Source organism: Rhinatrema bivittatum, chromosome 8, assembly GCF_901001135.1.
Source record: "Rhinatrema bivittatum chromosome 8, aRhiBiv1.1, whole genome shotgun sequence".
In the NCBI taxonomy this organism is placed as follows: domain Eukaryota; kingdom Metazoa; phylum Chordata; class Amphibia; order Gymnophiona; family Rhinatrematidae; genus Rhinatrema; species Rhinatrema bivittatum.
Genome location: NC_042622.1, coordinates 24,610,922 through 24,635,188, shown reverse-complemented (window position 1 = coordinate 24,635,188; position 24,267 = coordinate 24,610,922). Strand labels below are relative to the sequence as shown.

Sequence of the window (24,267 nt, the reverse complement as noted above, 5' to 3'; positions counted from 1 at the left end):
TATTTGATGTAAGTTTATCTGAGCACTAGTTGTTAAGCAAAAGGATAAGAACACAAAAGATAAAAAAAAACAGCAAGCACTGAAGAGTTGATTGCAAGCAAATAATAATAATGATAGTAACTACTAGAAAAGTATTAAAAGATAAATATAAAGACAGCAAGTCTTACATTCCTAGTGAAAGTTGAAATGAGCCCAAGAAATCCGTCTGCAGTCTCAGCTCCGAAGTCTGACGAGTAACGGTGGTGCTGAGATTCTTACAGCTTTGCTCATTTGGATGGGACTTTTCTAGAAGCAGGAGCGAGCCCCCTCCCTCCCATTGTTCTTATCCCAGTTCAGCACATCTGCTTCTCAAACCTTGCTACTATATTTGATGTTTGCTTCTGTGCCCTGCTCCTCCCAGTTTCTTGTCTGACCTTGACTAACCGTCCTCATGGGTTCAGCGCATAAGCATTTTTGAGTATAAACATCTGCATGGCCTTTAGAGGCAATAATGACCAAGGTTCCCAGAGACATCCAGGGAGGACTCTCTAATCCTAGCAGCATTTGCAGCAGGTGTTTCTCTGCAGCCTTTCTTGTACCTGGCTGAGGTTGGCTAAGTGTGGCCTGTAATGAGCGCAGTAGTTGCTGTTTTGTAAGGCATACATTGTGTATACATTACCGAAGTTATTTGTATACTTTTTCACCTGCTTGTTGACTGGCGCCAGTGAAATGGGATTTGTCTGTTGGCTGCAGGTACTGGGTGGGAAATCTGGGGGAGCTGGTGGGGGCTCGGGGGGAAGTGCTCGAGGGCCTCGATGAACTGGTAATTGTAGGAGGGCATGCAAGTATTTTGAAAACGGTAAATGCAGGTACTTTAGGAAATACCTTCTCTGCATATAGATCACACATGCATGTTATGTTTTTTTTCACTCCCTAAAATATACAGTACGGGGTAGATTTTAAAAGGTAAGTGCGGTTCCCAGCGCCCGCACAGGGGATGCGTGGATTTTATAATATGCGTGCGCCGATGCACGCATGTTATAAAACCTGTGGGCCACGTGCACACTAGGGATGCGCATTCGTTTCATACGTTTCCTATACAAGCATGTAATATGAAACGTATGAAACGAATGCACATCTAATTGACATGTAATGGGAAACGTATGAAACGAATTAAACAAATTAAACGAATGCACATCCCTAGTGCACACACGCCGGATTTTATAAACCACGCGTGCATATGCGGGCGGTGTGCGCAGGAGGGGGAAATTTTAGTAATTTACGCACGGCAGCACAATCGGGCCTTCCTCCATTGCCTCCCAGTCCATTCCAATTAAGGAGCGGACTGGGAGGGAACTTCCTTACCCCCCCACCTAAACTCCCTCCCTCTTCCCCTCTCCTTCCCACCCCCTAAACCTGTCCCAGCAGCTTAGTTTTTTGGTTTTACTTCTTCCTGCTCCCCTGGAGCAGAATTAGTTTACGGGTGCTGGCAGCTTCCCCGGGACGGTCTCGCCCGGCCCGCCCCTTTTTCAGAGCCTGGCAATTGTGCGCGTATCGACACTTACGCTCGTGGCCGGGCCCTTTTGAAAACGTGCACACTGCTGACAGGGGGCCCGGCCACGCGCGCAAGTACCGATATTTGCGCACGTGGCCATTTTAAAATTCGGCCGTAAATGCGTATGTGCGTAAAATAGATACAAGTGTGCGTTTTTGTGCATTGGACATATTCATGCACACTGAAACATATGGGGTAGATTTTAAGAGATACGCGCGCGCGCTACCCGGCGTGCACACATGGACATGCGACTTTATAACATGCGCGTGCAGGCGCACGCGCATGTTATAAAATCGGGGGTCGTTGTGCCCAAGGGGGTGCCCAGTTGTGCGTCTTGCATGCGCCGAGCCAGCGCCGAGCCGCGCTGCCTTCCCCCGTTCCCTCCCAGGGAAATCGGAGCATCCTCGGAGGGAACTTCCCTACCCTTCCACCCCACCTTACCTCCCCCGCCCTTTCTCCCCTACCTTTTTCTTGTTTTTCTTGTTTTAAAACTTACTTCAGCCCTGGGGCTGAAGTTAAATTGCGCGCGCTGGCCGGCTGCCTGCGCACGATCCCCGGCACAGCGGCCGTGCGGAGGCCTCTGACCCCGCCCCTTTTTGCAAGCCCCGGGACTTACACGCGTCCCAGGGCTTTACGCGCGTCGCCGAGCCTTTTGAAAATAGGCCCGGCGACGCGCGTATGACCGGTTAAGCGCGTAACCCTTTGAAAATCCGGCCCTATGCGCGTACTTTCAGAACAGAACCAACAGAGCTCCCACCACACGCTTTATAAAATACTAGGATGAAACGTTGCGCCCCCAGTTACGTGCAGAAATGCTGTAACGTGAATAGCTTTCAAAGTTAGGCTCTGAGCAGTTTATCCAGGCAAAACTGAGGGCTGAGAATTATCCTCCCCCCCCCTTCTACAGGTAAAAGCACTCATCCTGTTTCAGAAAAGGGGCATGGCCTGGGGTGGGGAGAAGGCAGATCCTCCTGTCAAAATGCAGGGTTTTTTGTTTTCATTTTTAAATTTCCCTGCTGCGTTCATGGCCAGGACTTTGCAGGTGCTGCTAACGTACTAACGTACCTGTGGTACTGCCTGGCTTTGAATTTTCAAAGGGGAAGCACCAGGGGGGAAGGAGGGAGGGAGTAGGCAGGCAAACCTACCTCATACATACGTGTTCTAGATCTCCTGAAAACCTGACAGGACAAGCTGGGGAAGCCCAGGCCTAGGTTTTGCTCTCGTTTTCTTGACGTTATGCAATGCTACCTTGTTCATGTTTCTGTGGGGATTTTAGACCAATGTCTTTTCTTTCCCAGAGAGATTCCACGTGTATTTGATGCCATCCCCCAACTTAGATGTCCATGGAGAATGCACTCTACAGATAACGTTTGAGAACATCTGTCTTTGGGACATTCAGAATCCTAGGCTGAAACTGGTCTCTTGGCCATTAAGCTCACTGCGACGCTACGGACGGGACCCAACTTGGTTTACCTTTGAAGCTGGAAGGTGAATATTCTATCATACCACCAAAGAATAAAATGCTTAAATATATACCACAATAGTATCATTACCTGAGATACACTTAGGGATAGTTAAGATCATTGCTAGGTTTGCAGCTTACATGATGCCATATATTTACCAGAGCTGGCATATTTCTGGCTGCACTGTAACATCTGAATTTTGGGAGTGAGACTCTTTATAAGGCCTTCTTAGTAGTCAACTATTTACATCACTATAGGAGGGCCACCTAATAGCTCGAGGTGAGGTGTTGGTGAGGATTTAGGGGCCAGTATTACATGCAAAGTGAGACGTACGAACAGCACAGAACACCTCAATGAAGATTTGACGTCATTTGGAGTGAAGAAAGTCCCCAGAAAGATGAGATTACATCAATGTTCTCTTGCCCTAGCTTGATGGACTCTCTACCAGGATACTACGAGCTAGGGCAAGAGAACACAGACGTGGGAGTGGAGCTGGGGGTTGGGGGTGTCCATGTGGCAGTTCTTAAAAGTTATTAACTGACCTTCCAAAACCAAGGTCAACAGTAAAATCCCTGAATTTCGAGAGTGGGTATTTATTTGGTGCATTTTTGCATCGTTTTTCATTTTGTTCAAAAATCGATGCACACCCATACTGACTTGCGTTAAAGATCACACGACAAAGCAGAGTCTTTTTTTTTTTTTCAGCTGCTTTTGTTTTCTGTGTTGGCAGGATGTGCGACACGGGGGAGGGGCTGTTCATCTTTCAGACGCGAGACGGGGAGGCCATTTATCAGAAAGTCCACTCAGCTGCACTGACCATAGCCGAGCAACACGAGCACTTGCTACAGAACGTCAAAAAATCTATGGTATGTTTTCTGCCACTTCTCACCGTCGCGCACCTTGTATCTGGCACAAGCAAAGCAATGCTAACCTTGGTAACGGATCAGTCGGTTGCCCAGTGCAGTAATCAAATGTGATCATTTCCATGCATATTAAACAGGTTTTGTACCTGTTTCATAATCGTAAATAATTGTCATTTTTGTTTTCTGTCTGTATGAATATTTAGGCTTGATATCACAGCCTAAATTCTGGTAAATCGATTGCATGGCATTTCACTCCGTTTGGAGTACTGCATAGAATATCAGGGCTAGACCTCATCTTTACATCTCCCTCAAAAATATTCTTTGGTCTGGTGCTGTTTTGGTCCCAGAAAACCTTAGGCCATCTTGAAAGTCAGGAAATTGTTCATTTTATTTGAACAGTAAAATTGTATTTATTTTTTTTTTAATACGTAGGTGCTTAATGATATGAGCTTTTGGGTCCTCCTAATGACTTAGTGCAGACCTTTAGCATCCATGTCCAATATATATATAATCGCAAAACGTTGCACGTAAGCTCTGGAGACCCCGTAACTGCTGTCTTCAGCTTTGAATGTAAAAATAGATGTGTGCGCTGTGCACCCGCTGCTTGTGAGGGCAGGTGACTAGGGGTTAGAATAGCACACGTGTACGTATGAAAATCAGCCGCGCATATGCCAGTCTCCTCTGACCTAAACACACTACCAGATCTGCCTCTTTCCATCCCGGCTATGAGCACCGTGGAAGTTCGTACAAATCACTTCCCAGGCGCAGGAGGGAATTGTCCAGCCTGGTCATTTTTACCTGTGGGAATGGGCTTTGAAATTCAGGCAAAATGGCTTGTGCACATCAGCAGGCATCCCGTATGTGCAGGTCATTCTACCGTGGTGCAATCTATTTCCAAAGCAAACCTACCCGCCTAAGTTTGCTTTGAAAATCGATGTCCTTTCTGCACGCAGGAGGCTGCAAATTTCCATGGGCTCAGTTACACCTTTACCCCCGTATGGGGCAATCTTCCTAAGGGTGGAAAGTCATATGGGCATTTTTTTTACACTGAGTTTTAAAGGGGGGAAGAACACGTATACATTGGCTTTTGTAATTATCTTGGGGGGGAAAAAGTACCCGCACATGTTTATTTACCTCTGCTGGTGCATGTGGCTAGTTTTCGTAAAGAAATTGAGATGCAGATTTTTGAAAAATTGAAAAGTATGAGCGTAAATGCGAAGCCCACCCAAACTCCGCCCCTCCTCCTCCTCACAGTGCCTCTTTTATATGCACACACACAGGGCCTGATTTTCAAAAGCATTTACATGCTTAAAACTGTTTTACATATGTAAATGTATTTTACCCATATTAAATGGCTTTTGAAAATTGCTACAATATTTGCCATTGACTTGTCAATAGGATTTATCTGCATTAAGAGCAGTTAATGTGGATAAATGGCTTTCCAAAAATTGCTAGAATAGTATGTTACATATATAGGTGTAACTCCTTTGAAAATTCACCTGCTTGTGCGTACATGCACATATCAAGTGGACAGATTTATTAGAGGCCATTTATGCTGATAACTCTGTTCTACCCCCATAAATGCTTTCTAAAATTACCCTTTGTATGTCCTGCTGCAGGGTACTTCACTTTTTAACTGGTGTTTCACTCTTTGTATTCTAATTGTAATACAAATAAATGCAATTTCTGGCAATCACCAAAGTTCCTTAGTGCTATTATAATATAACCTGTTTGTGGGAGAAGGTCTGAATAATGCAGATATTGTAGTACTGAGGTAGCAGAGTTAGTCTAGCGTAGTGGTGGCAAGCTGAATGGATATCGGTATGGTCAGAGGGCTCTCGGCATCAGTGCTAACATCTGGGCCATGGAGTATAACAGATGTTACCATAACCCCTGCTATGCAATCATTGTAGAATTAATATAGCCAATGTGAAAATTTGTGTCCATTCAAACATGTTCACAATAAAATGGTTGAATTGACAAGATTTGCAGTTGATCTTAATTTGGGACATTGGAGCATTTATTGATTGTAGGTAATGATTTGAAGGAACCAGGTCCCGGGCCTGATGGTTTTCACCCCAGACTTCTGAAGGAATTCAAATGTGAACTTGCAGACCTACCTTGGATAATCTAAATGGAGCTACCTCATGTGAACCCTTGAGGGGGGGTTAGAGTTAGCCACTCAAAAAGTGGATGCTTTTGAGGATTGGGTCTGAGGAAGGACTTAGCCAAAACCTAACTAGCTAAGTTTAGGTGCCTAACCCTGTGCACCAACATGGCTGGCCTACATTCTAGCAGGTTTGGTAAGAGCTGAAAATTATTACATTTAACTTAGCTTGCTTTAACTTAACCGGCTACGTGGAGCACTCTGTGCCCATTTGAAAATCCACCCTTTACAGCTCAGTACAGCTAAACCATATGAAAGATCTGCATTGTGCTTGTTGCTTTTCCTAACATATTTCTTTAAAAAAAAAAAAATCCAGATTCAAATGAAAATGAGCGAAAGAGCGGTTTCCCTAAGTGCGATCGTGCCCTTGCCCCGTAGCGTCTACTGGCAGCACATCACACGACAGCACAGCACGGGCCAGCTGTACACCCTACAGAGTAAGTGTGAACCATCCCTACATTTTATAAAGAGAAAATGTATCAGGCTACATAAATCAGAAGCTTGCACCATCCCAGTGTCTGAAATGTTTAATTATTCAGCTTTGTCTTCTGCAGAAACCCTAAGTCACAAAGATGATTAGTCGGTTGCTACTTGGGGGGGGGGGGGGGGGGAGGTGTGCACAGTTCCAGGGAAATTTCAGATTTAAACTGTCTCACACTTGTTTCTTCACTTCTGAATTTTGCAGATTAGAGGCCTTAGCACATGTTCACAGAAGTGAGAAAAGTTAGATTTTTTTTTTTACACTATTGTCTATTATGATAATCATTGTTAAATAAAACAAGCAGCAGCCTGTGTCTGAGAAACTAGTCATTTACATGGCGTAACCCCTGTGGAGGAGATCCCTGATTTTGGTACCAAGGAGTCACATATCAAAGTTTAGACCCACAACTGCCCAGTTCTCACCTTCCAAACACCACTCTGAGAGTCCAGGATCCCCTGTGGTGGTGGTGGTGATGAGGGAGAGCTCAGCTCCAAGGTCCTCTTGTAAACAGCACCGATGATCTCCAAACATAATCAGCAGCAATAATCATGCTGTGGAGACTGTGTGGGTTCCAACTCAATAGGGTTGTAAAAAATGAATTCATGGTTCTTAACAGCTCAGATTTATCTGGCTATGTTCCCTGGTTGCCACTTAGCTGGATAAGTCAGCGGATGGATCGGGGCGGCGTTACTTATCCAGTCAAGTCAATCGTATAGTAAGCCTAACATAGCTGGATATAAATATCTGGCTAAGTAGAGACTTGTGCACAGATATCCAACAGCATAGCTGGATGAGTCTTATCCGGATAACTTACATAAACGTTTACGAGTACATTTTCAGAACCCGGCGTGCGGAAATCCCGGGAGATACGGGCATGGCCGGGCCGAGGTCATTTTCATAACGGCCCAGTACCATTTTGCGTTGTCCCGGTGAAGCGCGTGCCGGCAGCTGGCCTGCGTGCGCAACTTACTTCAACTGCTGAGCGGCTGTAAGTAACAAAAAAAAAAAATTCTGATTAGTTAGATGGGGATTAGTGGTCAGGGCGGAGAGGGGGAAAAGGGAGGAAGAATAGGTAGGGAGACAGGCAAGTTCCCTCCTCAATGTGCTCCTTTATTAGAGTGAGCTGGGAGGGAACTGGGCAAAGGCCCGATCGCGTCCCCGTGTGTTCTTTATAAAATATCCCCTTACATGCGCAAGTTGGAACCTGCAAGCACATGCACGCGCCAGTATAAAATCGGGCGCGCAGATGTGCGCCGGTATCAGATTTCATAATGTGCGCTTGGCGACGCACGCACGTTATAAAATCAGCGCGTCCATGTGCGCACGCTGGGAACCGTGTCCACATGGACGCCCGCGCGGCCCTTTAAAAATGTACCCCATAACTTTTAATGTTGGGCCCATGGAGCCTAAGTTATCTGGATAAATTAATCTTGCTATTGAATTAAAAAAATAAATAAATCAAGAGGTCCATATTCAAAGCCAAGCTAGCTAGATGAGTTAGCTGGATAAACTTATTTGGCTAACTCAGAAGTTATCTGGGTATATTCAGTGGCGTGACCTTGCCACGGAATATCCCAACTAAGTTAGTCAGATAAGTTTACATCATATCTATGTAAATATATTCATTGAATATTCACTGTGTATTCCGTGAAAGCCACACCTCTTTGCTGAACTGACGGAGATCTCCTGGCTTAAGAGCACCAGTGACCTCCTCCTTCATGGCTGTTCCTCTCTGTCTAGAAGCTTAAGCTACTCCCAGTGCTGTTCTTTGACTTGGCCACAAGTTATTCGGTTTCAAATGGGTTTCTCCTGGCAAAACTCTTTCAAATAGAGGGCCCGCTGTCTCATCATGAGAACAGTCCAGCTCTCTCTCTCTCTCTCTCTCTCTCTCTCTCTCTCTCTCAATCTCCTGAGGTTTACTTCAGCAGCATACTTTGCCTGAGTCAAAAATTAGTGTCCGGTCTACTGCGTGGTGCAGCTGAGCGTTTAACTGTTTGGCATTTGAGACTGAAAGACGAGGTCTGGAAATCTGGTCTCGCGTCAATGGTGTGACAGAAGACGCTGATCTATCGCACACTTGCAGCGCTGATAAGGCCTTATCTGCAGTGCACAGGGGGATATTATTTTCCCTGGTTTCATGGCCTGTTCTCCTCGGGTGAAAAGGGATGGCGAGAAGCAGGAAAAAGGGAACATCAAGAGCGGACAGGAGCACAAGGGTGAAAACGTAGGGTACAGCACCCACTTTGGGTCGTGCAATAACCGTTAACTGTACTTCCCAGATTGACCTGAAACTCCCAGGCTGGGTAGTCACGGATAGGGGTCCAGGGCGCACACATCTCAGTTCTGAAAGTTACTGCTCAGTTATCAACAAGGTGTCAGATCATGCCGAGTGTCCAGAATTCACCGTAGGGGAAAGATCAACGTCTAAGCCCTGTGCATTGCTTAGCTCATAAACTGCCCCTTTAGTTCCATGTAAACGGCACTGATGATCAGGCAGAAAAAATAGCAGCAAGAATCATGCTGGAAGCTGCTCCGGTTTCCAACTCAGTTTTACTGGTAATTGCTAGAATTGAATGAAATGATCTTTTCAGCGCTTGATGTTACAGTCCATTTGACCTACATAGATTTATGACCTCGGACTTCCAGGAAATGCCATTAGATGGCAACGCCAGTTTTGTTAAAAATTCAGCTCCCTCTCCTTCCCTGTCAGTCACGTTACTTCTGGCTTCTTCCCACTGTGAAAAGGGTTAGTAACGTAGACCCAGGTTCCTTAAATGAATCTCAAGCCCCAGTTGTGAAACCCCACCTGTGGTCTTCGTTATTCTCCTTTCTTCCTCCTGGTTGGCACTGTTTTACTCTTTTTCTCCCAAGTGTTTCTCACCTTCGCCATGCTCCTGAATGATGCCCTCTCTGCTAATGGATGTGAATCCGTACCTCCTGGGACGTCACGGATGGTCTGCGGGATCTGCCCCGCTTCCTGCAGAGGGTAAAGACTCTGAGCTCCTGGGAACCTAAGGTGAAACGTAAAAGGGAAAAATGGGGGAAACCAGGCCAGAGGCAGGAAGGCCGGAAAATCTTCCTCTCAAAATAACCAAACGCTTTCCAAAAGAATGGATGAAAAGAAAATGTAGGAGATAAGGCGCTCTGTCTCCATTTCTTTACCCCAGGTCTTAATCCAAAAGATGCCAGAGTCCTGTCCCACAGAAATAATCAAAGCTGGGCACAGCTAACAACATGGGGCCCCTAAAAGGGTCAACCAAGGAAAATCCGACTAAGAATCCACAGCCTGAGATGGTGGGCGGGGGTTTATAAACAGTTAAAGGTGGATTTTAAAAACCCAGCGCGCGCATTAAGTAGGGGATGCGTGAACATGTCGGGTTTGCACGCGCCGAGCGGATTTTAAAAGCTGCCGACGTACGCGCGTATGTACCGGAGCGCGCACATCTCTGAAGATTTTCAAAAAAAGGGGAGAGGGCATGGTCTGAGCGGGGTTGCGCCGAGACCCCCCCCCCCCCCCCCGCCACGTAACTCTACTTCTGCTGTGGATGACGTTTAAGCAGAAAAAAACCCCCAGGAAGATCTGCGGGGTTTTAAGGGTCGTGCATAACTGGGGAGGAGTGAAGGCTGTTAAAGTAGGGGGGTTTGGAGGAACTGGGTGAACTGGTAAAACTGGGAATAGCATCAGCGCATGCCTCTTTTACAATCCCCTGCTGTACGCGGTAGTTGGCGGGATTTGCGCGCACGTGTGCGTGCGGCCAGGCTATTTTTTTTTTGTAACATGCGTGCGTTTTTGTTATAAAATGGTCGCGTCCCCGGGCGCGGGCCGAAGTACGGGCGCCAGTTTGAAAGTTACCGCCCCTGAGCGCGCACCGTCTGAATCTTCCACTTGGGGGAGCCAAAACCCACCACTCCTGCTAGCTCCATCCCTCTGCCCCGCCCCCTCTCAAGAGCTGAATTACTCTCTCTAGTAGCGAGCCCTTCAGGTTATTTTATGCAGCGGAAACTTAAAAAAAAAAAAAAAAGTATTTGGAAGCAAAAGAGTTTACAGAATTACACACCAATTACTCAGCAACATTTAAATACGCTTCCCTTTCAGGCGATGCGTTTAATGGCCCCTTGAGTTCCAACTAGGAGTTTGGAGGCTCACTTTGTCTCTATAATTACATCTTCTGTGTGGAATCATAAATTATACAGTTACTAATTTACTTTTGCTTTCTGAGGAAACAGGTAATTAAACTGTCAGTTAATGCTTAAATGGATATCAGTGCAACACATGGGCTGATGAAAGCAAATTCTAAACGTTTTTTTCCCCCCCTCCAGGAATGATTTTCTTAATTGACTTAGTTGACATGAAGCAGATGAGCTGAAAAATGTGCAGGTATCTCCAAACCTGCGGTTCACGCACCCAGTCGCATGCTGGACTCACGCCGAAGTGCATTACATAGTGTGGGACAAGCTGAAGCCTCTTGTCCAGCCAGCCTTTAATAGGGTTGCCAGAAAGGGTCAGACTCTCTCTCCTTCTTCCTCCCACCCCTTCAACCTCCTCTTTTTCTCTCCTCTACAACCAATCCTCTCCCCTCCACACCCTTCTTTCCACAGATCTTTTCTGTGGTAGAGGGGGTTTGGAGCTGGTCCCGGGCCCGACGGTGGTGCTGGTGGTGGTGCTGCTGGTGGCGGCGGCGGTGTCAGCAGTAAGTCGGGGTGAAGGCGTGCACGCCAGCATACGCTGACTCAATCCCAGCCTGCAACGCCTTCACTTCCCTGTTGCTGTTGCCGCCTTCACCACAGAATGGACCCATGGAGGGAGGGAGAAGGAGTGGGTAAGAAATGTCCAAGGGTTGGGGGGGGGGGGGGGAGCCTGGGGAGAGGAGGAGGAGACTTTGCTGCTGTGGAGGCCAGCGGTCAGCAGAGTGCTTGCAACTCCAGTGTCGGGTTTAAAGGTCCCGCCGACCGCCACCTGCCGGACTCTCTCTCACAAAAACTGAGCAGGTTCAGCCAAATACCAGACATTAATAACCTTATTCTTTAGTCCTCAAAGGTTAACGAGACCAGCTTTTCCAATAAACACCTAAGTTAAAGGCTTAGGGTGATACTTACGCGAGAGGGAGTGAAATACTTATGTGCATGGACCATGAAAGGGTCCTTGGGGTGACGGTGTCTGGAGATCTGAAGGCGTCACAGCATTGGGACAAAGCAGTAGCCAAAGCCCAGAGGGTTGCTGGGCTGCATAGAGAGAGGAATATCGAGTAAGAAAAGGGAAGTGATTATCCCCTTGTACAGGTCCTTGGTGAGGCCTCACCTGGAGTACTGTGTTCAGTTCTGGAGACCATATCTCCGAAGGGACAGGGACAGGAAGGAAGTGGTCCAGAGAAGAGCCAACCAAAATGGTTTGGGGTTTGTATTGGAAGACCTATGAGGAGAGGCTGAAGGATCTAAGCATGTATATCCTGAAGGACAGGAGGTGCAGGGGGGGATATGATGCAGACCTTCAGATACCTGAAAGGCTTTAATGACGCACAGGACATCAAATCTTTTCCATTGGAACCAGGGGGGATGAGTGAGAACCGACTTCAGAAAATATTTCCTCACAGAGAAGGTGGTGGATGCCTGGATTGCCTTCCCAGAAGAGGTGGCGAAGACGAGAATGATAATGGAATTCAAAAGGGCATGGGATAAGCACTGCCGATCCCTAGTGGATGGAAATGAAGAAATAGGGTAATTTATATTAACTTTAGGTGCAAATTACTCCCAGTTTTGGAGTAATTTGCACAGAGCGGCAGTCGCTACCCTTAACATAAGGCTTAGGGGAAACTTGCCCCGAGCAGCAGTTACAGTGAACATAAGGATTGGGGGTGGTCTGCACGCTGCAGCAGTTTGCTACCCTGACAGAATGAGGGTAACCTGCAGGGGGAGCGGCAGTTGCTGACCTTTGACAGAGGGCTCGGGAGTGGTCTGCACGACACCACGTGCAGCTTGCTGCCTGGGCAGAGTGGATGGACCAGTTGGTCGCCTTCTGCCGGCTGTTACTATACTTATCTGCGTTTCCTGCCCGTGTAGGACAGTTGTGATGAAGCTGTGTTAGCTTTCTCCACTTCACTAATGCATATCCATGCCAACCGAGGACCCAGTATCATTTTCCCGAGAGGATTTACAAGTCTCTAAACGTTGCTGTTAGTACCAGTGGTTGAAACCCCGCCTCCCCGACCGAAATAAAGAGTGGGATTTGCACGTGCCGGCATCTGGGATTTGGGATCATTAATTTCAATGTTTACTTTGAGACCACTTGAACATCAAAGGTGTCGAAGCATCCATGCTAATTGTCATTTCTTTTTCTGCCTTCTATACTTCCGTAAACAAGGCAGCAGCTATGGAACATGAAATATTCATGGAGTCGCACAGTGTGCTGCTTAATTACATCGTATGACGAACAATCTCCAGCCCTAAAGACAATCAGGAAAAAAAAATGCGACCACATTAGCAGGATTTCAGTGTACTTTTAAATGTATGGTTTTGGATAGGAGGCTCATGATATAAATATGTGAATGCATTTTGTTTTCTGTCAAGACGATTTATTCTACTAATGCAAAACGAGGATTTTTTTTTTTTTTTCCTTGCATGGACATTTTCCATAATGGTTCAGAATCTCTGGCTCGGCGCTTCCATCTCTCAGTGGCAATGTTTTCTGGCTTTATAAAATTGACCAGTCAGGGGTGCCTAGAAGCCCCCACCATCCAGTGAGCCTGGAATAACACTAATCTTCAGGATATAAAAAAAATATTAACCGTATCCTACACGAGCAGGGGCGGATTCCGGGTAAAGGTCGGCCCGGGGATTTTCCGCCCAGGAGACACCCCGTGGTCTGCCGAGCGCGGCTCTGTCGCGGCCGCGCTCGGCAGACCACGTGACCAGAGCGACCGGCCCACCGGGGTTTGCCCGATCCCCCGATAGGCCAATCCGCCCCCTGCTCCCCCCTCACTCCAGCCCACTTCTGCTTGGTTTAACCTGCTTTCCACCTACATCAGCCCACTAGCCGATTTCAATTATCTTCATTCACATGGAGATAAGCAAATTTTTTAAAACCATTTGTTGTACCTATCTTACATTTATATGCCATAAGATACCCTCGGCAATTTACAGGGCTTACAACGAATTTTCTAAATGCATACATTACAGGTCCATATTCAGCAGTGCGAGGAAGTGGGGAAGTTATCCAGATAACTTTAGGACTGCTCTCCGGCTCGACTAAAGTATGCGATTAACCTGAGTTAGCCACGTACTATAGGCCCAGATTAATATCTGAGTAAATAGGTATTTGCCAGGGTAAGAAGGCCTGGCTGGAGATTGTCCTTCTGAAACGTGACTGAAAGCGCCTGCAGGCTCCGAGGCGGGCGCACACCTTTTATGCTGCGGGGGAGCAGAGGCGACCCTGGGAGCACGCTTAGGCCGGGGTAGAAGAAGAAGAAGAAGAACGTGCAGATCGTTGACGCCACGCTATTCTGCCGCTCCGCCTGCACCGTCCACGCGAACAGAAGATGGAAGCCACGCGGGCACTTCTTATGCGCTACCTGTTACAGGAAAACAGCGGGCGTGGAGGGGATGCCTGAAAAAGCAGTACATAAATCAAGTAAATACATTTCTCTTTGAAAATGTGTGCAGGAGATTTTTAAAATGTATTTTCTGTATGCATTGTTCATATTTGCAACCGCCTTCAACAAAAAAAAGCTCTTTAGAAGCGCCCATGCAGCTTGCAGCCCCCGTCAGGAGCGCTGTTTAGCTTTGACACGTTCTACAGGTTAATGTGAGCGCTACGGACGTGGACATCCAAAACCCGCCTTCTAATAATGGCTGATAACTGACTCTGATAACAAGTTCCAATTTCTCGTAGGCTGCTGCAGAGCAGGCCTGACCCTCGGTGAAAGCCACTAATTAGGTCATCACTCTAGGTTCATCCCCGGCTTGCTTCTGTGCCTTCCGCTGTAGTCATTAATGCAGTGTCATCTTAACGAGCCCTGATGTGCACTTCTAGTGTAACAGGGCAAAAAAAATAATAACCACTGCAGAGAGCAGAAGCAACGAAGCTCAGACGGTTCCCTCACATCACAGTGCCGTGGTGAGAAACCTGGGTTTCATTCTGCAGCCTGGTTTCTGTTCCTTGAGCTGGCTGGAGCTGAGGATACAGCACAAGGACGACATTCCCAGAAACCTCTCCTTCCTCCCCCCCCCCCCCCCCCCCCCACACACACACACACTCCTCCTCCACACCCATCATTCAGCAGCAACAACTTACTGGTCAGGATGCACATTTTACCTGGCTCCTGAGGGAGTCGCAGCCTGTGGTCCCTGGGCCAAAGATTTCTTCTGGCTTGCTCAGATAATACAGGAGAAGGTTAGAGAGGGGGGAAGGGGAAAACAGCCCAATGGTTTATGGCACCGTAGCCCCGCATCGCAGAGTTCTGAATGAGCTGGTGTGATCCGCGCCGGACACATTATATTAGACGTTGAGGAAGAACTAATAAAGAAAATAAGAAACCCCCTGGTCAAAAAACAAACAAACCAAAAAAAAAAAAAAGGATGTAATTTGTAATTTGAAAACCATGCATATACTGCAGCCAGTCCCGAAGATGAAGATTGTTTTGAAAAGTTGCATCTAATAAGGAAATGGCAAACTAAATATGTTAGCAAAAATGTATTGACCTTTCGTCCAACTCAAAGCCCGTACAGAATGAGGGTTCTAGGATGCAGCTTTTTCTTTTGACTAAGAAGGGCATCTAGTGGCCAATCTGAGTGCTGCTGCTCATCGGAAACACGATGCCAGGTCACCGTACATTTTACAGCTGCTGTGGAATAGAATGGCTGAACCAATCAGTCACGCCCGATTCAAAAAATATTCTCCTCAAACGAGAAATTAAGATCTAGAGGTGGTCATTTCATGCATAGCTACCTCCAAACCACATAGTTAGGGTGCCAAAATCAAATCGTCAGAACCACCTTACCCTCTCAAACAGTTCAAGCATTTTTTTTTCCCCAAAAACATTTTTTTTTGTGTGTGTAACATTTGCATTTAAAAATACTTATCTTAAATAAGCCACCGCCATTGACGCGTTCCAGTGCTCTAACAAACACAAACCGGACGTGGCTGCGTTGGAAGTTTTTTTTTTTAAATGCAGCTACATCAGGTCTGTGTTTGTTAGAGCACTGGAACGCGTCAATGGCGGTGGCTTATTTAAGATAAATATCTTTAAATGCAAAAGTAAAAAAAAAAAATACAAAATCAAGTATTTAAAAAAAAAACAAAAAAAAAACATTTAACTGTTTGGTTGGGTAAGGTGGTTTTGATGATTACATTTTGGCACCTTAACTGTGTGCTTTGGAGGTGGCCATGTATGAAATGACCACCTTCTATCCTTAAAATGTTTTTGTTTGAGAAGAATACTTATTATTTGAATTGGGAGTGATTGATTGGTCTGGGGATTGTGTGTGTCATTCCTGTGTGGAGATTTGTTGTTATTTTATGGAATAGAATGGGCCATGAAGGCAAGTCTAGCCTTTGTTATTTTTTTTCCAAATAACCACTTTCCTATCTACCTATTTTTCTTCATTATCCCAAGCTTATTATTAGAGATGGGCAACTGTTTTACTGTTCAGTAAGGCAGAAATGTAGAATCTCTTTCATCATGTCATTGTCACATGTCGGTGACGGAGCACTGCAGCAGAATTCACAGATTCATAAGGATCGACGCTGTGGATGCTTTTCCTATGGCCCCTGGAACTGGACAGAGACCAACATCTCATTTCACATAGGCTACCTGAGCTGGGATTTGAGCCAGTGGCCTAGAGGTGAAAGGCTCTGTAAGGCTGTGACCTTGAACCAGATATCAGATGTTTGCATGTAATTTATTTAAAGGTTTTTATATACCGGCATTCGTTTGTACATCATGTCGGTTTACAAGGAACTGTAATAACAACGCGAGGGGAATACATGAAAAAAGGCGTAATAAATAATATAGGATTAACGGCAATTCAAGAGAGAGAGTAATATAGTATATTAACGATAAGCATGGTAACACAACTGGGAGGTTATGTTAGCAACGGTAGCATCAAGAGCGGCATGGGCAGTTCCGAGGGTGCATTCGAGCGGGGGGGGTTGAATGCACAGGGAGAATGGAGGGTAGGGAAAGAGCTAAAAGTGCGGAGGGGCTAAGGGAGGGGGAGTAGATTCTTAGAAGTTTAATGGAGGGCACCGGAGGAGGAGGGAGGGAGGGGGTAGCGGCGGAGAGGAAGGTTTAGACAAATGCTTGCTTGAAGACTAGAAGAAGACTGTGTAATGAAGACTAGAGGTGGTCCATGGAAAATATTTTCATGTTATTTTGTATTTCATCCAAATGCAGAAGGTGTAGCGCTAGGCACATTAGGAGCCACAAAGCGACAAGGCGATTCAATCAATTACACAGGATTGAGAGGTATCAGAAGAAGGAGTTTTCGGTCCTCTGACACGGACTGTGTTTCACCACTCCGGCTGTGTCGGGAGGGACAGAAGCCCAAACCAATGAGTAACAGTGTATTGAAAAACAGTAGGATCCAAAAAAAAGAGTCAGCGTCTCCAGACTCACAGTAGAATATCACATAGAATACCCAAACCCTCTAGATCGTTTGTAACAACATTAATCTGAAGGACCCCATCAGGAAATTGTCAGGAAATCTGTGAATAGGGACATAAGAAGGCTCCAGGGTAGCGCGTCAAAGCACTTCTAAAGTAAATTGGGTGTCCGCTTCAATGACAGTCATTATTCCTGTTCTCCTATGTTTTTGATTTTCCATAAGAAGCCTTTATAATTGCTAACAAGTATAGCATTGTAATGTGGCATTTGTGTTGCAAAATTGTCAAATGCTATAAGCTAGATAAGGTTGTAGAACATTTTGAACTAATATGAGGTTAGTTTACATTCCATCTAAGATTGTAGAAACATATCTAGAACTAGAAAAAGGATGAGGCCAATTGACATTCCATCCAAGATTACAGAAGATATTCTTAGAACAAACACAAGGTTGCTAATGCTGGCAAGTTCCGAGAAAACATTTGCATTTGAGAGGAGAATTAAATAACCATATGGCCATTCAGATTATTTGTTTATAATAAAAAGCTAATCTTTGAAATTTTGACAATTATGTACTAGTTTAGGGGTTGGAAATACACATCTGAAATTCTATGTAATGCTGTGTTATCAATAAAATCATTTGAGAGGGAGTGTATGCTAATGTCTTGCATGGCACTCTGCCTCGCCATAAGGCCTTATTTTGCATTATTTTATAGCTTTTTAATTATAAAAAAAACCCTTTTCTCTACTGCTAGTGGCTTTAAGCATTCTTATTTTCAGAGAACCACAATACCTGTCCCATTAGGACTACTGGAACCCCATGGATGGCGTGAGCTGCATTGGGGGGGATAGAGGAAGGTCTAGAGAGGGGCGTTGTCTAATTTCGGTGGTGCTGGAGAACCCGGCTCCTTCCTTTCTGTTTTTATTGCTTTGGTGTTTATTTTGATTCAAAATAAATGAAACAAACTGAAATAAACACCAAGGTGCAGATTTTCAAAGGGGTACGCGCATAACCCCCGAAAACCTGCCACAAGTTCTCCCCCTGCGCGCGCCGAGCCCCGGGACGCGCATATGTCCCGGGGCTTCGAATAAGGGGCGGGCTGGGGGTGTGGTGGCGGGCCGGGGCGTGACGGCGGTCTGGGAGCGGGGCCGAGTGCTCCGGCACAGCGGCCTGTGCCGGGGCAGGGAGCCGATGGCGCGCCAGAGGCAGGCGTAACTCCACGAAATAAGGTAGGGGGGATTCAGTTAGGGCTGGGGGGGTGGGTTAGATAGGGAAGGGAGGGAAAGGTGGGTGGGACAAAAAAAAAAAAGCTCCCTCCAAGGTCGCTCCGATTTCTGAGCAGCCTCTGATGGAACGGAGTAAGGCTGCTCGGCGCGTGCGCGGGGGGGATGCACAATTGTGCAACCTGCGCGCGCCGACCTTTTTTTGTCCCACCCACCTTTCCCTCCCGACCCTGGATTTTATAGCATGCGCGCGGCAGCATGCGCACGATATATAATCGGGCGTAGATTTGTTCGTGCCAGGTTGCGCGAACAAATCTGTGCCCTCGCGTAAGTTTAAAGATTTGCCCCCAAATGAAATGATAAATGAATTTAACAAAGTAACAACCCCCCCCCCCCCCAAGAATGAAACAAAAAATACATGTCTGCCCTTAATTAACTTACAAATTCTTCTGGGCAGTGATCCTTCCTTGCCATCAGCAGGGTTATATCAGGATGGCTAGTTGTTAATTACTTAACAACACAGCAGAAAGTTAAAACTGTCCCCAGAGGTGGGAAGGCAGAGCAGGCGAGACAGGTGACCCACAGAATTCTATAAAGCAGCTGAAAAAGTGGAGAACGGAAAAGCAAATTGTCTCTCCAATGACTTTCACAGTTAGAGGGCAAAAATGCAATCATTTTAGCGCAGACTGACACCGTGAGAGCAGCCTTTCTAGTTTGGATCTTTACAAAGCTTGCTGGGTGTGTTGGATGCAGACTGGGACGTCTAATCCAAAAGAGAAGGCGGCAAGGCCTGGAGGGTGAGCACCTACTGGCAGGATTTTCAAAGGTGGTGATAGCACTAACTGTGACTACATTTGTCCCCCTGGACGTGGCTGCACAAACGGTGACCGCCTTAAATGTAACCACCCCAATTTTCGTAACTGGATATTCAGCCGCATTTGGGGGCTGAACATCTGGGGAAAAAAGTTAACCTGTCAAAATTATCCGATCAAGTTCACCTCCCAATGCCTCAGGTACCATTTCTATTGTAAACCCTTTGGATTAGGGATGTATATACTGTCTAATTTAGAATAGTACAGAAATGGGGAAATATGTTGACTAACTTATGAAACCCCTAGAAATTTTATAGTTGCAGATCTTCTAATAAAAAATTAAAAATTCAGTGGTGGCCAACATTGGCACCAGTTAGTCGGACGATGTTAATGAGGCTTTAGTTGGCAGCTGCTATTAAACTGCAACTCCAGATCATCTTTTTTTCCAATGTTACTTTTCCTTCTAAATGTTCTGCTCTGTTTTTCTTGTATCATGGGTGTTTGGAGTTATTGTGCTCTACATTAGGCAGGTATTCTTGTTATTAATAATTACGTACATTTTTTTCTTTTCTTCTGTGATAGAATATAAATCTGTAAAACAGGTCTTATTTTTCCTTCCAAGCTAATTTTTGAATGGAAATTTGCTAAATGTAATAAATGGATGGTAAATAATAACATGCGTTTGGTGGGAGGGGAGTTAGGGCCGAGGGCTGGATGCCCGCAGGTGCTGGAGAGAAGCTGCAGAGTTCACAAATAGAGAAACAGTAACCCGACCCCCCCCCCCCCTCCTTTTCCAAACCAGTCGCCACTGCCCAAAGCACAGTTGAGCAGCGCTGGCATAAAATGCATGGTGGAGGGGCAGTTCTGAGATGCTGCTTGAGCTGGTCGTGAGACGGCAGCGGTGGCTTGTCCTGGAGATGCTGGACGTCACGACCAGGTCAAGCCATCTGATTGGATTGATCACCAACACCCCCTCCCTCCCCCCACCACAGTCTGGCGATTTGGAATGGCTCACAGGTGGACCTTGTATCCTAAACTCACCTGACCATGAAGACTAAAGCTTGATTACTTGTTAACGAGCTTCGGTGTTCCTTCAGTCCTCCCCGTAGTGCCCGAGCTGACTCAGTCTTTAGGATAAAGTGATATATATATATATATATATATATATATATATGGTATGTATTATATATATTTTTAATCTTGTTTTGTTTTTTTTTTCTCTTTTTCAATTTCCATTGTGGGAGAAGATGTCTGCAGTCCGCTGAAGCTCCATCGAACAGACACTTTCCCCAGCTACAGATCAGAGCACTGATAAAGACTGCAATGACCTTTGAAACTGTTAAAACAATAGGCCACAGACTGGTTCCAGATGATTCCAGGAAGGAAATGAAAAAAACAAAAAAAAACCCCAGAGTATAGATGAGGAAGAGTGCATCAAGAAGGAGAGAGAGAAGTCACTTTGGAAATACTAATTCTGCAATGCAATTTTTTTTTTGTTTTTTTTAATCTTTGCAAAAAAAACAATTAACGAGGATCATTCTGCTATGTATATATTCACTGTGCTTTTGTTTCATATTTTAAAGTTGAACAAACACAGAAACGAATGATCAACTGGTTTTGTATCCTAGGAATTTGTTGCAAATATATGCGTTGGTCCAATATGTTTTATGGTGATTTCACTTTGTTGCTGGATAATTCAAGCTTTCATAGGAAATCTGTCTTTTTTTTTTTTCTTTGCGTGGGCTTCCAGCTCAATTGGAACCAGCCTGTAATGGCCCAGGGCACTACGAGCCTCCATTTATTTATTTATGTTATTTACAAGTTTTTATATACCGTCATTCGGTAAATTCCATCATAATGGCTATGATGGAATTTGCAACTACGTGAGGTTCCTCCCCTTCCCCTCAACACTTTTTTATATTCCCCTCCCAGCTCAATGCGGCAGCCACAGTCTTCAGCCAGGAGCCACAAACCGTGGCTCCCTCTGGAACCCAACCAATGCAGACCCTACCAAGCATTGACAATGAGCCATGGCTGAGATGCCCTAACCCCACCCCCATCCCCTACTGAGACTGTGAATGCTGCCTCCGTGGCATTCCCAGTCTTGGCTAACCTGAGGGAGCAGAAATCTGGTTCAAGAACCAAACTCACCCCTAGATTCATCAAAAATCTTAGTGCGGGCATTATCACTGCATTATTAACAAAAAGGGGCATGTTTAGGGAAATTTTGGAGTTACAGCACTGTGCAGTAAGTTTACTGCCTGTGCTGGGGGAGGGAGGGGGGAGAGTGAGTGAGCCTATCTACAAGGCCCTCATAGTAGTTAAGTATTTAAATCTCTGTAGGAGAACCGCCTAATAGGTCAGGGTGAGGAGTTGGTGGTGGTTTTGGTTTTAGGGGCTGGTTTTGCATGTAGAGTGAGACGTACGAACAGCACAGTACACCTCGGTGAAGATTTGACATCATTTGGAGTGAGGAAAGCCTCACAAAGATGAAATGTTGTACTATGTTCTCTCACCCTAGCTTGATGAACTCTATAAAAGGGTATCCTCATGCTAGGGTGAGAGAACATAGATTTAAATAGGCGTACACAGTGAGGCCCTCCCCAGAGGCGCTCGCCATTTCGGGCATATCGCAGAGCTTAACGCCAGGAAAAAAAGGTGTAATTATTTCTGGCATTAAGACCGTGTGATACATTCCCCAATTTAACTAATTCCCACCCAAAACAACTCCCCAATCCCCCCCTCCCCAAAATTTACATTCACACCATGTGCTACAGCATTTTTCACGTGCGTTAACTCCATAATGCATTTTGAAGAATGTTGTGGTCAGTTCTTCCACACGGCGCTACTCAGCATTTATCACTGAGCCACTGGGTTAGTCCCAGTATGGGTCTTCCTTGACATACTGTGCACACCTAAACTAGTACTGATACCATTTTCCAGACTATTAGTAACACCTAGGAAAATCATGGTCTGTCATTCGGCTTCAATAAAATCTAATACATTTGGATACTATGGGGATTAGAGATGTGATTCGGCCGAACCTTTCAGTTCGGCCTTCGTTATCGGCCTGCTGTGGAACGATTTTTTATTTTTATTTTCATAAAGACCCCAGATACAGAGTGAGGGGCAGGGAGAAAGTCACGTTCTTATAGAAACTGATCACCAAAGCTTGGCCATCTTGTAGCATCCTTAGAAAGTGTCAAATCATATTGCCCACCTGTTTTTGAGAAATAGCCCGGTCTTAGCAGCTCTTTACTCTCAACATTTCCAGATGGATGGAAACACTGAACGAAAGTGGCCTTGGCTACCAGAAGTGCGCCAGTCCCACCAACTCAACTCTTGAAAAGCAGTGTTGTTCTCCATCCTCGTCGTGCTGTGAGGCATTACAATTCATGCCTATAAATCCTGGAGGCGCACCGCTTTATCTAATGCATCGCTTGTCCTCACCCAATCCGCCAATAGAATTTGTATGTTGTACATATTTTTGTAGATCATATCTATACACTGAGAAACATTTCAATGATAAAACCTCTCCGCAGAAATCGTGCATACGATCCTGACATGGCCAGGCAATGTGCTTCTAATGGTGATGAGCTGGATTTAGCATGTCATGATGGTCTTTTAAAAATATGAGGGTCAATTTGATGGGCAACAACTGGCTACAATAGCAAGATAAGGTGCTGTTTGCTTAGCAGTCTCATAGCAGCGGCCATGCGAGGAGACTCATGAAATAAGAATTGGAGATGGTTAATTCAGGCCTGGATCTAGGCGTGTGCAGGCCTATGCTTAGGGTGCCAGGTTTTGAAAATGCTGGGCTGTTTCTGCAGGCATATGCTCTCTGACCTCTTGGTGGACACTTCCCCCCCCCCCCCTTTCCCAGTCTCCAGATCTGCCAATGGGCACCAAAATCTTAAATCTGGCCTTGGATTTATTGTCCAATGAAGTCAAAATGCCAACCTGAGTTGGCAGGAAGGGGCCAGTTTTCAAAGAGTTTGGGCTCATAGATTTTGAAGTTAGGCTCTTAAATTGCCTCTTTTGAAAGTTTACTAGGGCTGAGTCCCTAAGCCTAGGTCCCCTACTTTCATTAGGGGGCTAAATTTAGATCCCTAAATAGTGGGTGGCTGTGGGGGTGGAATAAGGAGCTTAGCACTAATTTTCAGATTTAGGCAAATGAATTGTAGGCCTACATTTAGGTGCTCTGCTTTTTTTTTTTTTATATTGGCCCCTAACTTTATTCTTCATCTGGTCCTACTGAGTTTACCCTGGAGTTTCAGCCAACTAGATTTAGGGAGTTTCCTGCTGAAACCCAACTGGCTAGGTTGCAACATAGAATGACCTTATTTTAACCAGCAACAGCACATAGAAACATAGAAATGACGGCAGAAGAAGACCAAATGGCCCATCCAGTCTGCCCAGCAAGCTTCACTCATTTTTTCTCATACTTATCTGTTTCTCTTAGCTCTTGGTTCTATTTCCCTTCCACCCCCACCATTAATGTAGAGAGCCGTGATGGAGCTGCATCCAAGTGAAATATCTAGCTTGATTAGTTAGGGGTAGTAACCGCCGCAATAAGCAAGCTACACCCATGCTTATTTGTTTTACCCAGAATATGTTATTCAGCCCTTATTGGTTGTTTTTCTTCTCCCCTGCCGTTAAAGCAGAGAGCACATAGTTGGTTGCCGTGTGAAGCTGAAAATGCCCCCAAAAATGACTTCCTATAAATGTATTCGCCTTTTTTTTTTTTTTTTTTTTTATTTACAAGACTTTACGCCAGGGGGTCCTGCATCTCAGCCTAGATGGCCTTTGTGTCAGGTAGGTTGACATACCATTTGTGACACGGTAAGTATAGTCACAGCTTCTAACCAAGACCCATGCTAAGCTTTCCCCACCGAGATATCAGATAACCAATTCATTCTATTGTCCAACAAAACAAAACTCTCATTCTTTTGCATTTTCTAGTACAAGAGGTAAGACGGTCTCCTCTGCCACTCTCTGAAAGGAGATTCTTGAATGTTGCCGATATTACATTTCCGGAGAAACTTTGCAGAGAACAACAAATGCTTGGGGTATCCTCCTCAGAACAAACTTGTAATGCCCAAAAACACGAGGAGGAAAGAGTGACTAG

General features: G+C 45.5%; 1 protein-coding gene across 1 annotated transcript in view; it reads left to right on the top strand.

Annotated features, from left to right (window-relative positions):
* Positions 1-20,800, top strand: part of DOK5 (docking protein 5) — a 152,446-nt gene extending 131,646 nt beyond the window's left edge. Inside the window, exons 5-8 of the mRNA XM_029613116.1 lie at positions 2,833-3,022; positions 3,728-3,863; positions 6,344-6,464; positions 20,387-20,800. Coding sequence (XP_029468976.1) covers positions 2,833-3,022; positions 3,728-3,863; positions 6,344-6,464; positions 20,387-20,451 — 512 coding nt within the window. The 3' untranslated portion in view covers positions 20,452-20,800. The remainder of the gene's footprint in view (positions 1-2,832; positions 3,023-3,727; positions 3,864-6,343; positions 6,465-20,386) is intronic.
* The last annotated feature ends 3,467 nt before the right edge of the window (positions 20,801-24,267 follow it).